Here is a 21729-nt window from a genome sequence, read left to right on the forward strand (position 1 = left end):
ATTGAGAATTTAAAATCAGAATCATTTACTGCCATGTATGTTTTCACATACAAATAATTTGTCCTGCAGGCGGGAGGTGCAGAACATTTAAAAAAAAATCGGGTTTTGTACTTTTTTGCCCCCAGAAAACAGAGACGGGGTTTAATATCTTCCATCATTTATCATCGTGTGACCAGAGGTGTCACGAATGATTGCACCCGAAGCAGTGATAATAATAATTACAATATACATATATATATAATATAAAATGTTTTAATAAAATAAACTTCATTGTAAAGCACCTTTCATACAAGAACTGCAGAACAAAGTGCTTTACAATAAAGGAAGATAGACATAGAGATCATTCATAAAAAAAAAATACAAAACTCAACGTATAGACTCAAAAAGTTTATAATTCATATTCGGTAAAGACGCCGTCACAGAACACTGCAGGCGGTTCCTCACAGTCTGGGTTCTTGTGTGCACGCGGTTCCACAATCCTTAAATTCTTAACGTCTGGAGAAATGGCTCTTAATACCTTTTGTGTAGCTCTCTAAACGCTCCCCTCCTCTTCCTCTGGACTGCCCAAAGCACAATGATTAATTTGTGGCTATTGATTTCTCTTCCTGAGCTGAAAGTATGTGTGAACGAGGGAGGGAGAGGGCGAGGTAGCGTGAGAGGGTCAGAGAAGCTGAGGGGTGAGGAGGGAGAGACGTGGAGGAGGGGGAGACACATCCAGTATTCAGTGTAGTGCTTCTCTGCAGTTCTTTTTTTTTCTAATCTTTAATGTAGGAAAAAAAAAAAAGCCAATGGTTGCAGTCTGGATGCGTCAAACCACCTCCCCTCAGTCTCTCTCTCTCCTCCCTCCCTCTCTCCCTCCCTCTCTACCTCTCTCTCTCTCTCTCTCTCTCTCGGTGGCGATTGGCAATTCACTGAGTGTCCACATGTCATCTCTCGCCCTGCTGCAGCGGCATGCTGGGAGGAGGAGAGGGAGTTTAAGGGGAAGGCGAAGCAAAGGGAGACGGCTAGATGGATGGAAGCATGTATTCATCCGTTTCCCTGTTTCATTACATCCATGTAAATGCTGTGTGTGTGTGTGTGTGTGTGTGTGTGTGTGTCTCTCCCCCTCCACCTCTCATATTAGACCAGCGTCGTCTCGAACACACTTTCCTTCCCAGCCGATTCTTCACTGCCTCTTTTCATTCCCCTTCCCATCCTTTCCCCCCCGCGTCGCTCCCTCCAGTTAAATCCCCCACGAAAAGCTGCCGAGGAAATTTAATATCACGGCCTTTCCCCCCCAAAAAAATAAATAAATAAAACAAATAGAAGGGAAGGCGAGATGAGACGAGAAGTCGCCGGGGATTGGCACTTAATTCTATCGGGTGATGGTTTTAATTAAGCTCCGCGTGGTTAGCGGCGACGAGCGCGTGTCCCGCGTACGACGAGCTCCTGACTGACGGCTGGAGAAGAGCGTGACCTACATCTTCCCCCCGTTCCCGAGCTCGTCTGCGACTCCGTGGAGTTAATGAGAGAAATGGAAACATGTGATCCGCAAATGTCCATTTTGTCAAGTGACCTTTTCAAGGGCGTTCGCACGTCGGCGGCGGCGAAACGAATACTTGTGCGCTGCGGCGGGAGAATCAGAGGCGCGCGAGATGAAGAGGATCTTCTCGATGAACGAGGTCGCCGTTAGCTCCTCGGCTTTGTTTTTACACGACCGCCGATTCATGCATTCGCAGCCCGCGAGATGAAGAGCAATTATTCTTTTATTGTCTACTGTTTGGGCTGAGAAATCTATTCAAAGGATCCGTGAAACGGCCAGTGTTTCATCAAAACCTGCACGGTGTGATGGAAGCGAGAAGACACACACACACACACACACACACACACACAATGTATTGAGTCAAGTAAAAAACGTGAGGATTGGGAGGGTGGATGAGTTTAAATCCTCTTTACCTGCGTGTATTCGTGTCACGGCCAGGAAGGGCACAGGTGTAATTGATGTCGTTAATAATGGCCGCATTCCATTTAGTTGAGCCACCTCCAGGATAGCGGCGTGGCTAAAATAAAAATAAGCACGGGAATGTATAAAAGAGTGGTTTTGTGGGTTCTTTTTTTTTGTTGACTTTCACACAGAAAAAAAATTCAGACGGAAACTCGATCGACCTCCACCTGTCGAGATGTGTGTTGGCCGTTGAAATCCTTTGTTCGGATTTCGGTCCAGTGGGACGTTTTTTCAGACTGCACTGCTGTTTCAGAACACTGGGCCCGGGAAATAATGAATTGCCCCCTTCCAACATCCCATAATGTTCATCAAACACTGTAAAGGCGACCACGGCAACCATGTTGTAGAGGTCGTATGTTACGGGTTCAGCAACAACAGCATCAAATGTTTTATCAGTTTATGTATTGTGTAGGAACGTTTTCTCCTTCAACATCTGTATGAGTAGTTTTTTGTGGACCTGTCAATCACAGTAAGCCCCGCCCCTAAAGCGTCCCCTGCTTTATGGTCTGTTTGGTTCTAAATGACCATAATTTACTAAATGAACATCATGCTGTATTGAAGAAGACTTGAAACTAGAGATTGAGACATAAACCCATGTTTACAATGTTTACTGAGGGAATACATCAAGAAAGAAGTAGAGTCATTTATATAGACTTCTATACAACCAGAGGAGTCGCCCCCTGGTGGTCAGGAGAGAGAATGCAGCTTTAACACATGAAGCATAGACTTCTATACAACCAGAGGAGTCACCCCCTGGTGGTCAGGAGAGAGAATGCAGCTTTAACACATGAAGCATATACTTCTATACAACCAGAGGAGTCGCCCCCTGGTGGTCAGGAGAGAGAATGCAGCTTTAACACATGAAGCATAGACTTCTATACAACCAGAGGAGTCGCCCCCTGGTGGTCAGGAGAGAGAATGCAGCTTTAACACATGAAGCATAGACTTCTATACAACCAGAGGAGTCGCCCCCTGGTGGTCAGGATGTTCCTGTCCCGTGTGTGAAGCTAAAAGTAAACGTTGACTTATTTTGTCACGTTTTTTAATTTTTGTCACATGATTTTCTGATTCACGTGAAGTCAACATCGACCACAGCCGTTTCCTAAACCTAACCAAATGGTTGCCTAAACCCAGCTTCAAGTTTATTTTGAAAGGACACAGGTAATGTGTATTTGATATGATAAAAGCGGACGCGAACCAAGAGCGTGGATCTCCGACGCAAAGGGCCACTGACCTCTATGGTTTCACAGACCATGTGACTGTTTTGCTTATTAACAACATTTTATGGTCTTAACTCAAACTGGCGCCATTGAAGAGCAAAGATGATCGGATTCAGTTCCGTGATCAATGCGGACGTGTTGGACGGAGTGATTTATATCCAGTTTACCTCACACACTCGCAGCCGTCAACAGCAGTTTGTGTTGCGACTCCGTGGCCGAGCGACGCGGAGAGAGAGAGAGAGAGAGAGAGAGAGAGAGCGCTGTGGGAAAATAAAAGATTCATCCTCGCAACTTGTTCATGCAGCAACGGCGCAGCGTCGCCGCTGTCATGGCATGACACATTAGAAACACACACACACACACACACACACACACACACACACACACACACACACACACACACACACACACACACACACACACACACGCAAAGTGTGAGTGTGTCACGCGACTGAGAGGAAAGAAAAACACAGTTTACATCTGCATGACATCTGCAGGTGAAAGTGTGTGTGCATGTGTGTGTGTGTGTGTGTGTGTGTGTGTGTGTGTGTGTGTGTGTGTGTGTGTGTGTGTGTGTGTGCATGCTGCTGTGATCATGAGAGACTCCCTGTCCTGGAAAGCGATCTGAGGGAGCAAAAGGGGAGCCACGCTGCTCCTCATTAAAAATTCATCCTGTTCCTTACTGCTCTCAGAAACATGGAGACGATGAAGGTGAGCACACACACATGCACACGCACACGCACACGCACACGCACAGAAGAGAGGGGGAGGAGAGAGGCAGCATGCTCGCCTGGAAATTACATCATCCTCCTCCTCCTCCTCCTCCTCCTCAGTGGACTTAGCAACACCTCGCCTACATCCGGAAGCGTCGATAATAACAGCGGCGACTTCATTTTGACGAATTCCCTGATTCGCTCTGATCTGCAGATTAAGGCGGCGTTGTCTTTTCACCCCGCCAAGAAAAAAAGAAAAGAAGAAGAAAATCAGCAGCAGCATCGTCAGCAGTTTTGGCGGCTGCTTTGTCTAAGAGTCACAGAACGCACCTCCGCAGACGTGAATAATGGAGTGTCAGCCGTTCCCAGACACCGGGTTTACATCACTTCCTGTAGGGAGCCCATTAAATCATCATCCTTCAGGTGAAGCGCCCGGCTCGCTCCATCAAGCTGCTTCCAGCTCGACGTGTGAGTGACGGAATTAAAGTTGGGTCACATTCAACACTTGCTAAAATGTGAAATGTTTTCTTCTTGTTTGGTGGCGCAGTTCAAAAATCGTACACCGAAATAAACTTCGGCGAAATGTCCATCTGCTCTTATGGACTAGTCAATGAACGCCACAACCTTTTACTCTCCCTCGCACACTCTGCTGTTTTGGGTTTGAAGCGGCCTCCATTGACGGATGCAGTCTCATTACAACTGTTTGTTGTCCCAACAGCGCCATTTGCTGTGACAGTGGGGTCTGCCAGCCCTGTCGACTGCAGCGAACACTCACTCTGGAGGGCCGTAAACACGACCATCTGAGCGGCGGCGCGCCGACAGGCGGCCGTGACGTCCGCTCAGACGGACAGGAAGCCGCGGACAGGAAGGAGAAGGTTCCCGCTCTGGTCGTGGACGTCAATGGACTTTCAAAACCGTCTTTATTTTCATCTTTTATCTGAGCAAAATCAGTCCGGAAAGTGTTTTTTGTAAAGGCATCCTACTAATATACAGGTGAAAGTTGAATAAAAAGTAATAATGCATTGACAAAGAAATATGATTTGAACGGCAAAGACCATTTATTGTTAAGTGTATCTGCCCAACTATTGGACCGATTGACATGAACATTTGATGAGACATTCATGGTCCACAGAGGATGATCCTCTGTATTTTGCTGCAGCGCAATTGTCAGGTAAAAATTTTAATTCGTCCAATACCGCTACTACCTCCGGTCAGTGTCCCGTTAGCTCCCCGCTATAGGCAGCTAGCGCTCCTGCTAGCGCTCCGCTAGCTCCCTGACAACCACCGAAGGTTGCGGGACCAGGCTCGACACCCGACTCTGGCAGAGGGGACGCGGGCAGTAGCAGCAGCAGCGCAGGCTAGCAGCTGTGCAAGCTAGTGCTGCTGCTAGCTTGCTACAGCGGGGACACCCACCAGAGGTAGGAGCGGCTTGTAACCTGACTTTTATGGTACTTTTATGACCAAATACTTGCAAAAGGACATTTCCACCCGCCCCAGCTTTATGCTAGTTTCAGCATGTTGCTATGCTAACATTTACTACGACATGCTATCATTTAGCTTAAAGCATCACGTTATGCTCAGAACAGCTTCACGGAGCCGCTCAGTCACACTCGAACATAATCAACAACTAAGTTACATTTCTCCACATTTATCTCTTTACTTTCTGTTAGTCACAGTATCTCAAACGCTGGTGATGAAAGTTCTCTTGCAGCCAGAAGCAACAACGTTTTACATGGATGATGAGGAAACATAAATATTAGTAAAAATCAGTTTCAACTGATCTGAAAAGAAAAAACTAAACAAAATGATGAGATGCAAAATGATGGCTGTATGACAACTGTTTATATGCTGCTAAGATCTTTTATTTTTTAAATAATTAGTCAATGCAACTAATAATTATTCAAGAAAATGTTAATTTTCATATTCGAAAACAAGCATCTATTGAAGAAAATTATCCACAGATCAATTCATAATTAAGAAAATAATACAATTATGATTCTTTGGATGATAAAAGGCTTTATATGGAGGTGAGGAGAAGAGAAACACAATCTGTCCCCAAAAACACACATAATCAATCCGTCAGATCTGAAGTTACAACGCTGTCTGGCTTTCTTTGACACACTGAAAAGCCTGGAGTCTACACTTTAAATGCACACAGACACACACACACACACACACACACACCCACACACACACACACACACACCTGTGAGCCATCTGGACCTCACCTTCCTCCTCTCAGCGGCTGTTTAACATCACGATATCTCCTCGCTCACAGCGCTCTCGTCTCCATCTGTCAGGCTCGGCCCTCCACTCCCACCACGACCCCGACGGTGACCCCCACGCCTCAGCTACAGGAACCTTCGGCCCTCCTCTTCCTCGGCCCAGGCCTGACAGCAGCTCTCCCACTGGGTGCTAAGAGGTGGGAACGTCTCTGTCTCTTCAGCTTGTTGGTTCATAAGGAAACTGTTTAGCACGTCAAAGTAAAGTCTCTTCTCCCAAATCACACGTCTACTCATCTAGTCATTTAAACCATTTGAGGTTTTGATTATTTTCACTGCTTATTAATGTACCAGATATTAACTCAATAAACTGATTCATCCTTCGATCTCTAGAAGGTCAGAAAATGTAAATTTCCTGGAGCTCAATGTGACGTCTTCAGCGATTTTGACTCACCAGAAGTCCAAAACCCCAAAGACCTTCAGTTCACTATCATGGATGAAAAAAAATCACATTTAAGGAGCTGGAACTAGTGAATGTTTAAAGTTTTGGCTTAAAAATGCTGTGAAGACTAACCCAAATAGATTCAGATTAATTTTCTATTGTTCCGCTTCAAGTCTATTTAAATTCATCTCTACATTAATATCACAATGAATGCAAAATCCCTTAAAAGCATTCATCTGATGCTAGATACACTCAACTGTGATCCTCATGTATAATCAAAAAGACAAAAATGTAGATTACTTCACTGAGTTTGCTACAACTAATATTTAATATGCCAATTATTATTGTTTTAACCATAAAATGTCACAAAGTAATGAAAGTTGCCTTCAAAGTGCTGGTTTACAAGCACCGAAGTTTACAAAACAGAAAAAAGTGCCTTAAAAGATGATTAAAATGAGCCACCAGTTATCAGCTTATCAAAATTTAATAAAACTCGACGTGTCTTTACCGAAACAATGTTCTTTACCGTTTACTATTAGAATATACCGTCTAAAATTAGAAATATTTCCAATCAAATCTGCAGAAGAAGTCAGAGTAAAAGTCCCCCAGGTTTGATAAATCCATCGCACATTACATCGTCGTTCCTGTTATTATGTTTATTATTATCGTTATTAGCATTAGCATCGTCCCCAGCAGGCGGCTGCTCTGCCCGAGGTGATGCAGTGTGTTTGGGCTGCGTTCTGACACCGAGCAAACACGCCGTAATAGATTGCAAATGAAGCGCGCCGCGGACACGCCGATTAATCAAAAGGCCGATTGTCGTACTTTCTCCGTGCAATGGCAGAAAAGAAAGAAAGAATGAATCGCACCTCCTTAAAATGAATGGATTGTATCTGCAGTTAATTATCATTTACTACAGGGTCTCTCCGGGATGTTTCCACAGCTTAAGGATACGGGCGGCGGAGCGGGACCAAGAGGAGCTGCGATGCAACCAGAGATTGGTCTGCTGGTAATTACACTTCCATTGTAAGAGGATCAATTCTATGTAATCAGAGTGCAATCTCACTGAGCATCGAGGGGTTATTCAAGCCGCTTTAACGTGGAAACTGTACATGTTTAAGGGGACAAACATTTGTTTTGATGAACGGCAGCAGAGAGAAACACAACGCTGGATGTACTGATGCTGGGGCTCTTGACCTTTGACCTCTGAGCACGGTCAACTTGAATGTGGTTTAGTTCTGCTGGTTTTTCATCATTGATCATTGATTGTCTGTAAACTCAACAAAAAAAACATGAATGAAAACTGATAATAATAATAATTATAATAATAATAATAAGGAGTGGCTGAAATCTGAGAATATTTGGCATTTTTGCTTGACAACTTATTTAAGATTTCAGTCAATCATCAAAATAGCTACGACTTAATATTCTGTTGATCCACTAATTGTTTCATCTCTCTCTCTTTATATAAATATATACCTATAACAAAGCCTAATCTTTAAGATTTCAGCCAATAATAACATTTCATTCTTGTATTACAAATTTACATAAAAAACAACAACTAACTTTGTACTTTTCAAACCCACAGCAGGTGCATTATGTTGATCGCCAGGCAACCAGTGGAGACTCCAGGAAGTTAACGCTCCTGTTCAGTTTGTGAAACAAAGAAGACACATTGTATTAATTAGTGAGATTTAGGGATGCGGCTAGCTGTTTACACCTGTTTCCAGTCTTTATGCTAAGCTAAGCTAAGTGGCTGCTGGAATCGATCATTGCATCTAAGCCCTCGGCGGGAAAGTGAATAACTGTATTTCCATAGAAATATCCTGTTTTCAAATGTGAGGACGGCGCGTTACGGGAGCGGTGGCGCCGTTGGAAATGCTCGTGCACGCTCGTGCACGCTCGTGCACGCCGGCAACGCCAACAGGCCGAGCGGCCCGATCACGGTCTGGTGAGCCGCGGTGCCACACAGGACGCGTCCACAGAGACTCGCCCTGGGTGCGTTTGCGATTGATTTGTTCTCTGGTCATGTGGGATAAAGATAGACCCCACCCAACAGGACCAACTGCAGCTAAAAATAACACGCGTGAATCACACACACACACACACACACACACACACACACACACAGACAGTCCTGCCGGCTGCGATGATGACGATGTGTCGGGGAGGTCAGAGGGGATAATTATTATGTAGTAACTGAAAAGCTGCTCGTCCTCGACGCTCGTCGCCGTCGTTTTAATGCTTTTATTTTGAAATTCTTTCTATTCTTCTAATTTATTGCCGTGGCTCTTTATCTCTAGGCCGCGAGGGGAGCCGGGGGTCTCCACGACGAGCGGGCGACAGCATTTATGGGAGAGTGCAACCGAAGTTTACAGCCACTCCACCATCGACCACGTGAGCCGTTCATCATACAGCGAACCGATTACCGTCACAGCGTCTGCTGTCCGTCTCTGAGACTCTGTCACCTAGACGCCACTATTAATACACAAGCGTGTACTTTAAACCCCCGTCGTCCTCTCAAGTTTCATATAATTAAGAATAAGGTTTTTTTTTATTTTAATTTGAAGGGGTCAGATCCAGTGTGTTCAGTCGGGCTGTAAAATTACATTTGTGTGATTCCTTGTGGCGTTGTGAGGGTCTGGTTACGCAACACAATGCTGTTTATAATGTTTCATTTAAGTTGAGTATTTGTGTGTTAAAAATGTTGTGACTTATGTATTTAGCTAGTTCCAGAACAGAAAAGTCACATGATCCAATTTCCTTTTTCAAATTACGTTTTTTTTTTTTTACAGAATTCCAACAGGAAAACTATGGGGTGGATTGTCGTGAATTTTTGTACTCACATGCGTGGATTCGGGTGAAGCGAGTGACTCTCCTCTCCCACACTAAATATGAAATAACTGGCCGTGAAGTCCCTTAAACCTCTAAGTACGGGAACAAACACATCGCTGCATTATCGGGACTCAGGGAGGGGAATTTAAATAGTTTACGACCACTTTGTCCCGTTAGGGAGGTAGAAAACACGTTTAAGGGACTCACAAATATAATGTTTTCACAATTATGTTTTTTTTTTTATTTAAAGAATTTCTTTTGTAGAGCAATTCCTCTTTTATTAAGAATGATTTAAGACACTTATTTCATAAGAGATAGATCTGGAGGAAATAAAGCGATGATGATGTTTTTTTTAAAGGATTTGGATCATCATCCGTAACAACCGTAATAGTAATACATTTTCCGGGAACTCACTTATTAAAAATAACAAACCATTGAGACATAACTCACAATATGGCTCATCCATAAATCATAAGAAGAGCGAATTTATGAGTGAAGGAACGGCCCTAACATCCCACATCCCCTCATATCATCTTGAATAGATAAAGCAGCCATTTAGAAGCATATTTCTTTGATGAATCACATCTTTTTTTTTCTTTTATGCATTTGTTATTGAAAACATTTACACATTAAAAAAAGAGACCAAAATCCATTTGGACCGAGGTAGCGGGCTCCTGAGTTTCTCCTCTCGTCAGCTAAACAAACAGAACGCCAGCCTTTCATATTAGATTCAATAGTTAGAAGACGACCAAAAATGATCAGAAGAAAACAAACATGCCGGGTCTCGCCTGTCAAAGTCGTACTGCAGAAATAAATGTTGAACAAAAGATTACGGGGGAAATTCTGCGACCCGAATAAAATCTCATGAGTTGTTGTAGTCCTAAACTATTTGGTCCATCAGCTGTCATGTCACATGTTAGTTTCAACTTCCGAGGGACCGAAAGTCCTTCCTTCCCGCTGCTGTCCGGCTGCACAACAAGCTGAGCTCACAGTAGAATGAATTACTTTCATCTGGTGCACATTTAAGTACTTTTATACACTTTTTTTATTCCGTCTGTATATTTAATATTGCTACTGTATTCTTCTTGACTGTTTTACTGTTTATTTATATTTGATTTATCTTGTGTCTCTTGTGTGCACGGCTGCTGTAATCCTGCAATTTCCCCACTGCGGGACTATAAATATATTACTTATTTTATCTGATTTAAAAGGTGAGTTGGAGAAGAACATCGACACCGGCGATCAACAACACAACATAACTAAGACTAACTCATAAACACATCCCCGCTGATGTAACCTAACCGTATTTGTTTACAGGGCCACGACACAGCAGCACTGGTACCAAAACCTAAACAGACCTGAGGCTGCACTCTAAACCCAATCAATGAACTCCACACTGATACCCGGGCGCCAGAGTCTGCTGTAACCCAAGAATTATAACAAACGAGAGCTCAGCGGCGATGCAACCGAAGGCCTGCGCTGTTTCTGCGCTGTTCTCAGACTGTCTCCGGGCGCGGCCTAATCCAGTAACGTCTGGCCTGTAATTTGGCTTTAGTGGGCAATAGAGAGGGCGAGGCGGAGACCAATAAAACGCTCGTGTTCGTCAGTGACCGTCTGCAGCCTCAGCGGAGGGCAAAATGAATCCCATCCATCGTCCGCTGCGGGGCAGAGTGACAGAGCGCTGCAATGGAGTCGCTTCACACCAGCAGGAATGGAGTCGTGGCACCGGCGTGACGGAGGCTCGGTTCCTCCAACAAGTGGCTGCGAGGCCCGGGAACACACTTTCCATCCACTCTCAGTCTAACTCTAACCGTGATCCGGCCCAGGCGGCTGGATGGCGTGTCATAATACAATGTAATGCCACTTTAAGGCCGGGGCATTAGCCCGGGTGGGCATGCTCCAGCTGGGTAATCCTCATCTGATTGGACTATGAGACTAATCCCGCTCTTCTCTGCTGCTCTGCTATCTGCTTTTATCTCAGGCTTGCCTCTCATCCTGCTGCACACACACACACACCATGTGTACAAGTACACAAAAGCACACACACACACACACACAGAGAGCATACTCCCACGTGTGTGTGTGTTTTTTCAAATGCATGAACGTACACTACATTGATACTCCCACGAGGTGCTACATGGAATCATGAGGCAGGATGTGTGAACTGTGATCTGCGGTGATCGACAGCAGCTGTGGGAGGCCGCACTCAAGAGTGGTAGCCATTTTAGCGAAAAAATGTATATTAATAAAGGAAAGCGCATTTTTCTACATAATCTCTGTTGGCTGAAGAACACTTCAGTGTATGTAAAATGGCTATAACTCAAATTAAATCACCAGGCTAAAGGCCTTTACTCATCGGGGGCGTGATTAATTCACAGGCGATATATTTTTGATGATTTTTCGGAGCTTTCACACCTTAAATAAAGGCGTCAACCAATCACAACGCGTGTAATGGACATATTTAAAACAACACGTGAGTCCGAACCAAATCAAGACGGCTCCTTTCCACCATTTCCACTCCTTGCATTCTTACCTTTCACAATAAAAGCCCTGCACATACATAGCTGTTAGCCAGAGGGAACTCAAATTCACTTTTTAAAGAAAGGTAACAAGCTCACATGCGCTGTCGAGTGAATATTTTCAAACAATTTCAGAGAGAACAATATGTGTTTGAAGGATGTATCATCCAGGATGAAAACGGGTTAAACTAAGACTAAAGAAAAACACACAACCTCCTGGCAATCGACACGTAAGACATTGAAATGAAGGAGCAACACGGCTCCGTATGTCTTTATACTCCGTTACAATCATTGAGAAGCAAAAGCAGACTTCCGTAGCTAGCTTAGCACAGTGCTAACGCTAATTAATGACGTGCTAACATACTCAGGTTTGACGTCTATCTCCTCCAAACTTTTGGGTAGCGATTACATCACTATTACACAATGTTTAACCACGAACTGGAAACTGGAAAAGCCAGAGAGATGTTGCCGTTTGGAAGTTAATACAAATCAAACTGCTGAAAACATCCCAAAAACCAACACAGAGCAAATAAATTGCATTCAAACTTTGGTAGGAAAGAGCCTCTCTCTCTAAATCTAAAGATGCAATTAACTATTATTTTGATTATCAGGGTTCATACAGATTTTGACCAATGCTTTTCCATGACTTCAAACCAAATTTCCATGACCAAACATGTTGTGAAATCTGGGTGTAAACAGTAAAAAGTGAGTAAATGTAGTATTTAAACTAACAACGAGAACACAAAGCATACAGTAAACCTTAAATGACACAAATGACACACTTTCTTTTAAAAGCAAATTAACTATTTCTAATTCAGCGTAAATGAACGACATGAACACATGAATATAACACATTTACGTGGCTTTTTATTTTCTTCAAGGACTTTTCCAGGCCTGGAAATAACCATTTTAAAATTCCATGACTTTTCCAGGTTTCCCATGACCGTATATGAACCCTGAATTATTGACATTTTATTCAACTAACAGATATGATTATACTATTTCCCAGAGTCTACATCTTCAAATGCCTTTTCTTGGTCCGACCAACAGTCCAAAACACAAATACATGCGTTTAAATAGACAGAAAACGGAGAAAAGCAGCACATATTCATACATTTATACGTTTCTGAGGTTTAACGGGGTCACCTCTGCTGTTCTTAACATAACATAGCTCTGCATCACTGCAGCGAGCTGAGGGGGGACGACACACCGAGCAGATGCAGACCCATTCAAACATGCACACACAATCACACACTTTGCAAAAAAAACAAATTGCATGCCTTGGTCCAGCTACACAATCCTCTCCCGGAGAGAGAGAGAGAGAGATGATTGTGTTTTCTCCGAGCGAGGCCGAGGTGGAGGTGATGAGGCGCCCAGTGTGGGTATTCCCATTCTGCTTGTTCACAGGTTCTCCTCTCCGGCATGAAGCCGGTTACACAAACACAAGCCGCTCGCCCACCTGTGTGCACTCAGCGAGCCGCATGTGTGGGCCGAGCACACAGCCTGCGATCCGGACGCCGGCTGCAGACCGGCAGGCCGCACGGTCTCCGTTTGAACGCTCGTCATCTCTGAAGCCTAATTAGCATCTGAAATGCTAAACTTCACTCACTCCTGACTGCATGCAGGCTGCTTATCTCCGTGCAGCTGCATCCGCTCTGCGCTGTTCTGTCGCTCAACCCCCGATGATGTTTTGGGGGTTTAAACTACCTCTAATTAAATGCACTCGCTTCTTAAGACCCAATTTCCTGAAGCAGGAAATAATTTGAATCAGAATTTAAATGAATTTGACCCCAGTAAGTAAACGCACTGCCCCCCCCCCGCCCCTCCCTCCTCCTACTCCCTCGGCCTCCTCTGGTCCGGGGATCCGTTCATGAATCACAAATGACAAATCTGGGTTTATTTCCTGCCATTTTGATCTGGGACACAAAGGGAGAGGCTTCTTCGTTGCGGCTCTGATCCCATCTTGACTCCGCGGCGTTCGCTTTTGCCAATTAAATAAAAAGGCCAGCCATTGTAACAATTACACTCCAGCTGTGATCGGCCTGTATGGGAGCAGTTAACAGCGCTGCATCCAGGTAATATATACATATATATATATATATATATATATATACATATATATATATATATATATATATATATATATATATATATATCCAGGTAATAAACACTCTGTGACACCTTCAAAGACCTACAAACACATCTGGATCTGAGCCGCTGTCGACACCTGAGCTTCTCAGAAACAGCCGAGGTGTAAACCATCAGAAGGTGAATGCTAATTAAACTTTATTTTTATTTTTATAACGATGCCACTTTGATATTTGAGTTTCACTTTAATAAACAAAAACTTTTTTTTGGCAGGAACACTTGTTCTCCTACCGTTACCTCTCAGTACAATAAAGTATTTCTACCACTTTCTACTAGATATTGTACTTTTTGCTGCACTAGAGTTATCTTGTATATTAAGCGTATAATAAGCTTTTAAATACATTTTAAGTTCATGTCTTGTCTTGTTTCAAATGTGTTGTTAGCAGTTTCACCAACGAGACATTTTCTCCTCTCATTCAAATAACAATTTGAGTCCCAAAGTCAAATTCTTGAATATTTCACAACATTTTTCAAGCATAACTTAGTTTCTTCTTCTTCTCTCTCTCCCATTAATCATCTCACGACCCCTCAGATTTATCCGGCGACCCTTTGGAGGGGCCCGACCCCTAGGTTGAGAGCCACAACTAGTTCAAACTAGTTCCACCTGGAGCAGCGACAGCAACATACCACTAATGCATGATCATCTGATAATGTCATATATGATAACATACCAGTCACAGGGGATATTTTACTGCAGCACAAATACTTTTGATACTTTAAGTACATTTAGTTGATAATACATGTTGAATGCAGGACTATTGGAGTATGTTGTACAGTATTTGATATGCATGTGAGTGTGTGTCCGGTTAGCTCACGGCTATCATACGCTCTCTCTCTTTTAGCTCAGCTTTGGTCTCCACCTCCTCCCGATGGAAACGTCTGTCCCTTCACAGCGACGCTGCGTTCACTGTCTGTCTGCTGTTTGCTGCTGAGCAGGTAAAGTGGTGCAGAGGCTTTTCAAGAAGCTCAAGAGCCCAAAATAACCGTCACGATGAGAGCGGTGAGAGTGAACCAGAGGAGTCAAGCTGTGGGCCAAAGAGGCGAACAATGAGCGGAGGCTCACTACGCTCCGTGGGAGCCGTTTCACAGTGTGTGCACATGGTCATTTTACACATTATCATTGTAAAAACACCGAATACAGCCGCTTTAAATTGGACTTCAAACCGGTTATTACGCGCGGAGCAGAAGGCACGCAGAGCCAGAGGAGCGCGAAGGCTTTTCAGGATCTCACGGCTAAGAAGATGAGCAGATTTGTAACCGTTTGACATCTAAGGTCAGAGGTCACGTGACCAGAGCCCCGCTATCGTCGACCCTGTGGAAGCTGTCACATCCTCTTCAGCGTGGTCCTGCAGCGCCCCTCATTCGGTTTGCTAATGCATCACGCAGAGCTCCTGAACACGTTATTGTTTCATTATTTCTAACGTCTGACTAGAGAAACTGTTCCAGAGTGGTGTGGGAGGCTTTTATGCAACAGCTTCAGGCTGCAACCAGAAAGCCGCTTCACCCTGCAGGAGCTCAGCGCGCTGACAGAACTATATCAGTCTGGATTCAGGTGGAGAGTTTTAGTCTTAAAGGTCCATGTCCAAGTTTCTTTTTTGTCTTTTGACCTGCAGTGTCTCCCAGCCTGCGTCATTTTAACCAAAAAGGGGATTCATGAAAGGAATAATAAGTCATGCTATGCAGTATTTCACTGAAAAAGATGTAAAAAGTAGAGAAAAAATGCATCAAGGTAAATTGTGGGAGCAGAATTATGATTTTTCTGCTCAATTAGTTAAATAATCAAGCCTCAGATTTGTCTTGCGACCCATTAAAAGGTGTCTCAAAACGCGCTGGAGCTGAAAACCCTAAAATATTTGTATCAGTGTGGATCTAAACCACCTTTTCTCTCACCTCGTGAGCGCTGCAAAGGAATACATTAACGCAGCCCTTGTCACAGGTTGCAAGTGTCATTTTGTCTAATTGTTTCTTAGAGACTTGAAGAAGACGAACTATCCCGTCTTCCACAGGAGCATGCAGAGATGGAAGAAGAATTGCAGCGGGGACATGCATTTGAGGGAGGGTCCCACCCTTCCTGCTAGAGATGCACACCCGAAAATAATTGCATTTGTATGGATTTAAGTGGAAAGTTTCGACCTTGCAGACTTTTCAACTCGTCACAGGTTGCATGTGCCAACCAAAAAGTTGTTTCTCTTGTATTTTACAAAGAAAAAAATGAAAAAAGGAATAAACTTTAGAGCAAGTAACACCATTTTTTGTAACAGAATTAGTATTTTGCCTTCATTTCGGGCCTTTTACCGGCGACCCCTTCAGATTTCTCCTGCAGATTTCTCCTTGAGGGACGTCCCAGAACAGAAACCGTACTTATAGGAGCCCCCCTCTCCGTTCAGGCCTTTAAACACCAATGTGCACTTCACGTTGGCAAACAGAGGCACGTCCTCACACGAGAGGAACAAGCTCAGAACATCCTACGTCAAACCCGTGCGTCGCGGCCCGTGCACTTTGAACTCCACCAGGGAAACCCTGTTGGGAGAGTTCTGGGTTGGCGAGCAGCAGGGAGCCGTGTCCTTACCTTCTAGGCAGCACGTCCTCCAGAGGCCCGAGTGGGTCATCACCTCCTCGTTCTTCTTGCTGGTCTCGTTCTCGCTCATGGACTTGCTCCTGCAGGTGCCGCGGGAGTACAGCCAGTAGTCCGTGCCGACCGCGATGGTCATGAGGCTGAAGGCCGCGAAGGCTCCCACCGTGGTCAGCAGCATCTGGACTCCGCGGTCGAACAGACCCATGTTTCCGCATTCCATGAAAGGGGGACCCCCTTTCCTCTTGATGTACAGGAAGTAAATATTTGAAAATTTGCGGGACCAAACCAAACCGAAAAAACGGGATATACTCGAGTGGAAGGAGAGGGAAGAAGGAGGAGGAGGGTGCGGTAGGAACCTTATGGTTGCGTTTGGGTGAGGACCAAAACAAGAGAAAAACTGAGGATGGAGGGTTTTTTTTTGGGGGGGGGGGGGGGAAGAGAGGAAGACTCAGTGAGGTCTTCCTCTCTGTTTGTTCTAACTTTTATACAAAAGATAAATCAGGTATGCAGAGGATGGCAGCACCTCAGCAGGCCTGCAGCTGCAGATGTGTGGATAATAACACGCAGCTATAAAGGACTAATTATGTCCTAAAGCCTATAGTGGCACGGCCTAAAAATGGAGGTGAGATAAACCAAACGGAGGTTTATTCTCCACAGGCCTGCGAAAGAAGAGGAATAAAAAGCCTGTTTCCTGACTTGTAAAGGTTACAGCTGAATTAACATGAGCTCCAATGGAGCACAGAGATGGTAATGGCAGGCGGACAGTACAACAGTTCAATATGTCTGTTACAGTGAGTTACAGTTATTTTAGTCTGAGTATCACATTTACAATTCAGAGGTACAACTAAACGCCAGAAGAATATTACAAAATGTTATTATTCTAATGTGTTTTGTTGGTCAAAGGGGAAAGAAGCGAGGAGGTAATAAAGTGGGGAAATCTAACATATTAGTGGAGAAGTAAAGTGATGAAACAAATGGACGGGTTCGAGTCCCTGCGAGAGGAAACAGACGAATTCTCGACCTATTGTTGGGTGAAAAGAAAAAATATCCCGCTGGCTTCTCACAACGGTGGAATGAGGAAATCAAAGGCTCAACGAATTAATTAATTAATTAGCAAAGGCTTTAAAAAAAACAAATAAAAAAAACAGACACACACACAAAACAGATAGAAACCGATAAAAACCTAAAAAAAAAAAAAAAAAAAAAAAAAAAGAACTTAACCGCGTAGATTTTCCTTTTTCCTAAAATTTTGATCCCCAGTTTCCATATGTAGCCCTATAGCTCTGGGACGGTTTCCGCCGAAAATGGGGGTCTGCGGTCAGAGGAGGTTCGGTCGTCGACGATCCGGAGAGAGCGGGGAGCATCCAGCAAGGCAAGCCGACCATCACTCCACATAGAGCCGGCAGCGGGAGGACGAGGAGTCGGTGTGCGCGATGGAGGAGGACGCTGCCGCCGCTGGGATATCCAAATTCACCGAGGCAGTATCACACCCAGGACGGTCCCGCTTGTACAGCCCTTGCGCCATGTAACAGGAAGACACATTAATACTGATGAATGTTGCAATCCCCCCTTTTCTCTTCTTCCCTTCCTCCTCCTCCTCCTCCTCCTCCTCCTCTTCTTCTCCTGTCTCTCCTCGCGGATGCAGGTTCTGGCCGCGTGCAGGAGGGAGAAGAAGAGAAGAAGATATTACACAACCGGGAGCGCGAGCTGCACAGATCCACACAGACAGAGCTGCTGCTGTCACGATGCGCGCGCGCCGTGCGTCCAGTACTCCCCCTCCTGTGTCGGATGATGAGTAATGTCAATGTGAGGAAGATGCTCTTAATTCTGCAGGCTAGTTCTTCTTCTTGTGTGTGTGCGTGTGTTTTTTGCAAGGCTTACAGTCAATATATATGTATGTGTGTGTGTGTATGTGTGTGTGTGTGCGTGTGTGTGTGTATGTGTGTGTAGTGTGTGTGTGTGTGCGCGCTGCAGCGATGGAGGCTCGTTGCTGGAAAGATATTAAAGATTTTTTAATTCCGTTCCAGTGAGTGGAGGGGGCGGAAAGAGGGGGTGTAGCGACGGTGGACTCTCTCTCTCTCTCTCTCTCTCTCTCTCTCTCTCTCTCTCTCTCTCTCTCTCTCTCTCTCTCTCTCTGGATGGTAAATGGAGGTTTACTGGATTGTATTTGTACATACAGGCTGAGATGTATGCATTTATGGCTTATTTATTATTGTCCGATCCAATTGTTGCAGCTCTCTCTCTCTCTCTCTGTCTCTCTCTCTCTCTGTCTCTGTCTCTCTCTCTCTCTCTCTCTCACACACACATGTCTTCCCTGAAGTAATCTCACTAAATGTCCGACTTCCGGCTTCACTTATCTCGCTTTCTGTCTTTCTTTCTTCTCTTTTTCACTATCGCTCCTGTCATTAATAACTGCGATGCTCGCGCTGCAGCTCACAGCCATGAAGGCAGATATGGTGTCATCCTCTGAGAAGATGAAGATTCTCCATAAAGGATCATCAGCAGCGAGGAAGAGTCTGATTTTGTTAAGGGTTTGAGTTCATCCACTCACATTTAATTCATCTTTTTTTTTTTTAAATGACCGACTTCTATGTAATTAGTGTGCAGTATTCGCACAGTGTGTGTATCGGCGTGTGTGTGTGTGTGTGTGTGTGAGAGAGTGTGTGTGGTGCTGAAAGGACAGCTCCCTCCAGCTCCAGCTTTTATTCCCATGTGGAGTTTGTCGCCCCCTGCTGTTCAAACGTCTTCATCACAACTAATCAAACGAAAATTAAAGATTTTTTTTGCTAAATGTCTTTGATCTCTCGTGCTTGATTCAATATATTGTCATCAGAATCAGAACCATGCAACATATGAACATATATGTTTTCATAACATTGCATACAATTTAACATTTAACAATACACTTTGTTGTGGCATCTTGTTCCTTCACTTGGACGTTTAAACTTAAAGAGGGTGACGCGTGAGCAAAGTTTGACACGTCCGGGTTTAACTTTAATCTGAGTTTAAACACAATTTTACATTTTTCAATTTACACAATGTTGTGTGGAAACTTGCCTGCATTGATTGTAATCACACCCTGTATTTCTCACACTCTTGTATTCTTGTTAAATGAGATGTTGGGTAGTTTGAACCGTACATAAACCACGTGAGACGTTCAAGGTCTTCGTCATAGACGTCTGAAACGTCCCCAAAGGCCTCAGCGGCTTTTTCTAAGGAGTTTGGGATCCACGAGTTTACATCTTGAGAAAAACATTTTATGAGCTCATTAGTTTTTTGTTTGTGTAAATCTGAAAAGTGCCTAAGCATTGAAGTAGGCGCTACTCTTTTCTTTCTTTAGCGTATGGCCGCCATGTTTCTACAGTGGCCCAGAGCGGACAAACACAGAGGAGGCCATTTGCGTTTTCACGCAGGCCATCATCGTTCCCCTTCAAGCTTGGCACACGGAAGAAGTTTCAGTTGGTTGCAATCTGCAACCTCACCACTAGAGGCCGCCATATCTGGTGTGTCGGATTTATCTGCTACACGCTGTCCCTTTAAGACTTTTGACTGTTTGCACTGAACTAACAGATTCCTCTTTCACTTACTTGTGTGAGCTGGTAGAAATATGTTCATCAAAGATATAGCTCACGGGATAACATGTAATAAATTAATTCATGACTCAGGCGTTTGTTTTCATGGGTCGAGACCCGCAGCTCTGATGATGTGGAGGAAAAAGGTCGTCCGGCTGCTCGTGACACCAGCGACGTCAGGGTGTGTGTGTCCGTGCAGGGTGTGTGTGTCCGTGCAGGGTGTGTGTGTCTGTGCAGGGTGTGTGTGTCAGTGCAGGGTGTGTGTGTCAGTGCAGGGTGTGTGTGTCCGTGCAGGGTGTGTGTGTCCATGCAGGGTGTGTGTGTCAGTGCAGGGTGTGTGTGTCCGTGCAGGGTGTGTGTGTCTGTGCAGGGTGTGTGTGTCAGTGCAGGGTGTGTGTGTCAGTGCAGGGTGTGTGTGTCCGTGCAGGGTGTGTGTGTCCATGCAGGGTGTGTGTGTCAGTGCAGGGTGTGTGTGTCCGTGCAGGGTGTGTGTGTCCGTGCAGGGTGTGTGTGTCTGTGCAGGGTGTGTGTGTCAGTGCAGGGTGTGTGTGTCAGTGCAGGGTGTGTGTGTCCGTGCAGGGTGTGTGTGTCTGTGCAGGGTGTGTGTGTCAGTGCAGGGTGTGTGTGTCAGTGCAGGGTGTGTGTGACTGTGCAGGGTGTGTGACTGTGCAGGGTGTGTGTGACTGTGCAGGGTGTGTGACTGTGCAGGGTGTGTGTGTCCGTGCAGGGTGTGTGTGACTGTGCAGGGTGTGTGACTGTGCAGGGTGTGTGACTGTGCAGGGTGTGTGTGACTGTGCAGGGTGTGTGACTGTGCAGGGTGTGTGTGTCCGTGCAGGGTGTGTGTGACTGTGCAGGGTGTGTGACTGTGCAGGGTGTGTGACTGTGCAGGGTGTGTGTGACTGTGCAGGGTGTGTGACTGTGCAGGGTGTGTGTGTCCGTGCAGGGTGTGTGTGACTGTGCAGGGTGTGTGACTGTGCAGGGTGTGTGACTGTGCAGGGTGTGTGTGACTGTGCAGGGTGTGTGACTGTGCAGGGTGTGTGTGTCCGTGCAGGGTGTGTGTGACTGTGCAGGGTGTGTGACTGTGCAGGGTGTGTGTGACTGTGCAGGGTGTGTCCTTGTGAGGGGAAAAAGAGAAAAGGTTCTCGTCATGTTTCTCTCGGGCCTCCGGGCCTCATGTCAGACGCTCAGATGATCCGGTCAGAGACTCGTTTGGACAGAAGGACTCGACTGCTGCTCTTCGTTCAGCATTTATAGCTGCATGTTGAAGCAGAGAGTAAACACTCAAATATAGAGAACCCCAAACAAGTGAAAAGCTAGGTTTCTCTTACCATGACATAACTCTGATTAATTTAATGGGGGAGTATTAGTCAGTCAAAATACTACATTTAAAGTAAATGTCCTGCATTCAAGTAGTGTCATCAAAATATGCTGAACAAAAGTAATGATTATGCAGCATAATACCATTGATCAGTATTGTATTGTTATATATTATCAGAGGT

General features: G+C 44.9%; 1 protein-coding gene across 1 annotated transcript in view; it reads right to left on the reverse strand.

The window, feature by feature from the left end:
• Positions 1 to 16878, reverse strand: part of cacng2a (calcium channel, voltage-dependent, gamma subunit 2a) — a gene marked incomplete at both ends in the record, with an annotated part of 58523 nt that extends 41645 nt beyond the window's left edge. The window contains one exon of the mRNA XM_079232818.1: positions 16653 to 16878. Within this exon, the coding sequence (XP_079088944.1) occupies positions 16653 to 16878 (226 nt within the window). The remainder of the gene's footprint in view (positions 1 to 16652) is intronic.
• Positions 16879 to 21729: the final 4851 nt, after the last annotated feature.

This window comes from Taurulus bubalis, assembly GCF_910589615.1.
Source record: "Taurulus bubalis genome assembly, chromosome: 17".
In the NCBI taxonomy this organism is placed as follows: Eukaryota; Metazoa; Chordata; class Actinopteri; order Perciformes; family Cottidae; genus Taurulus; species Taurulus bubalis.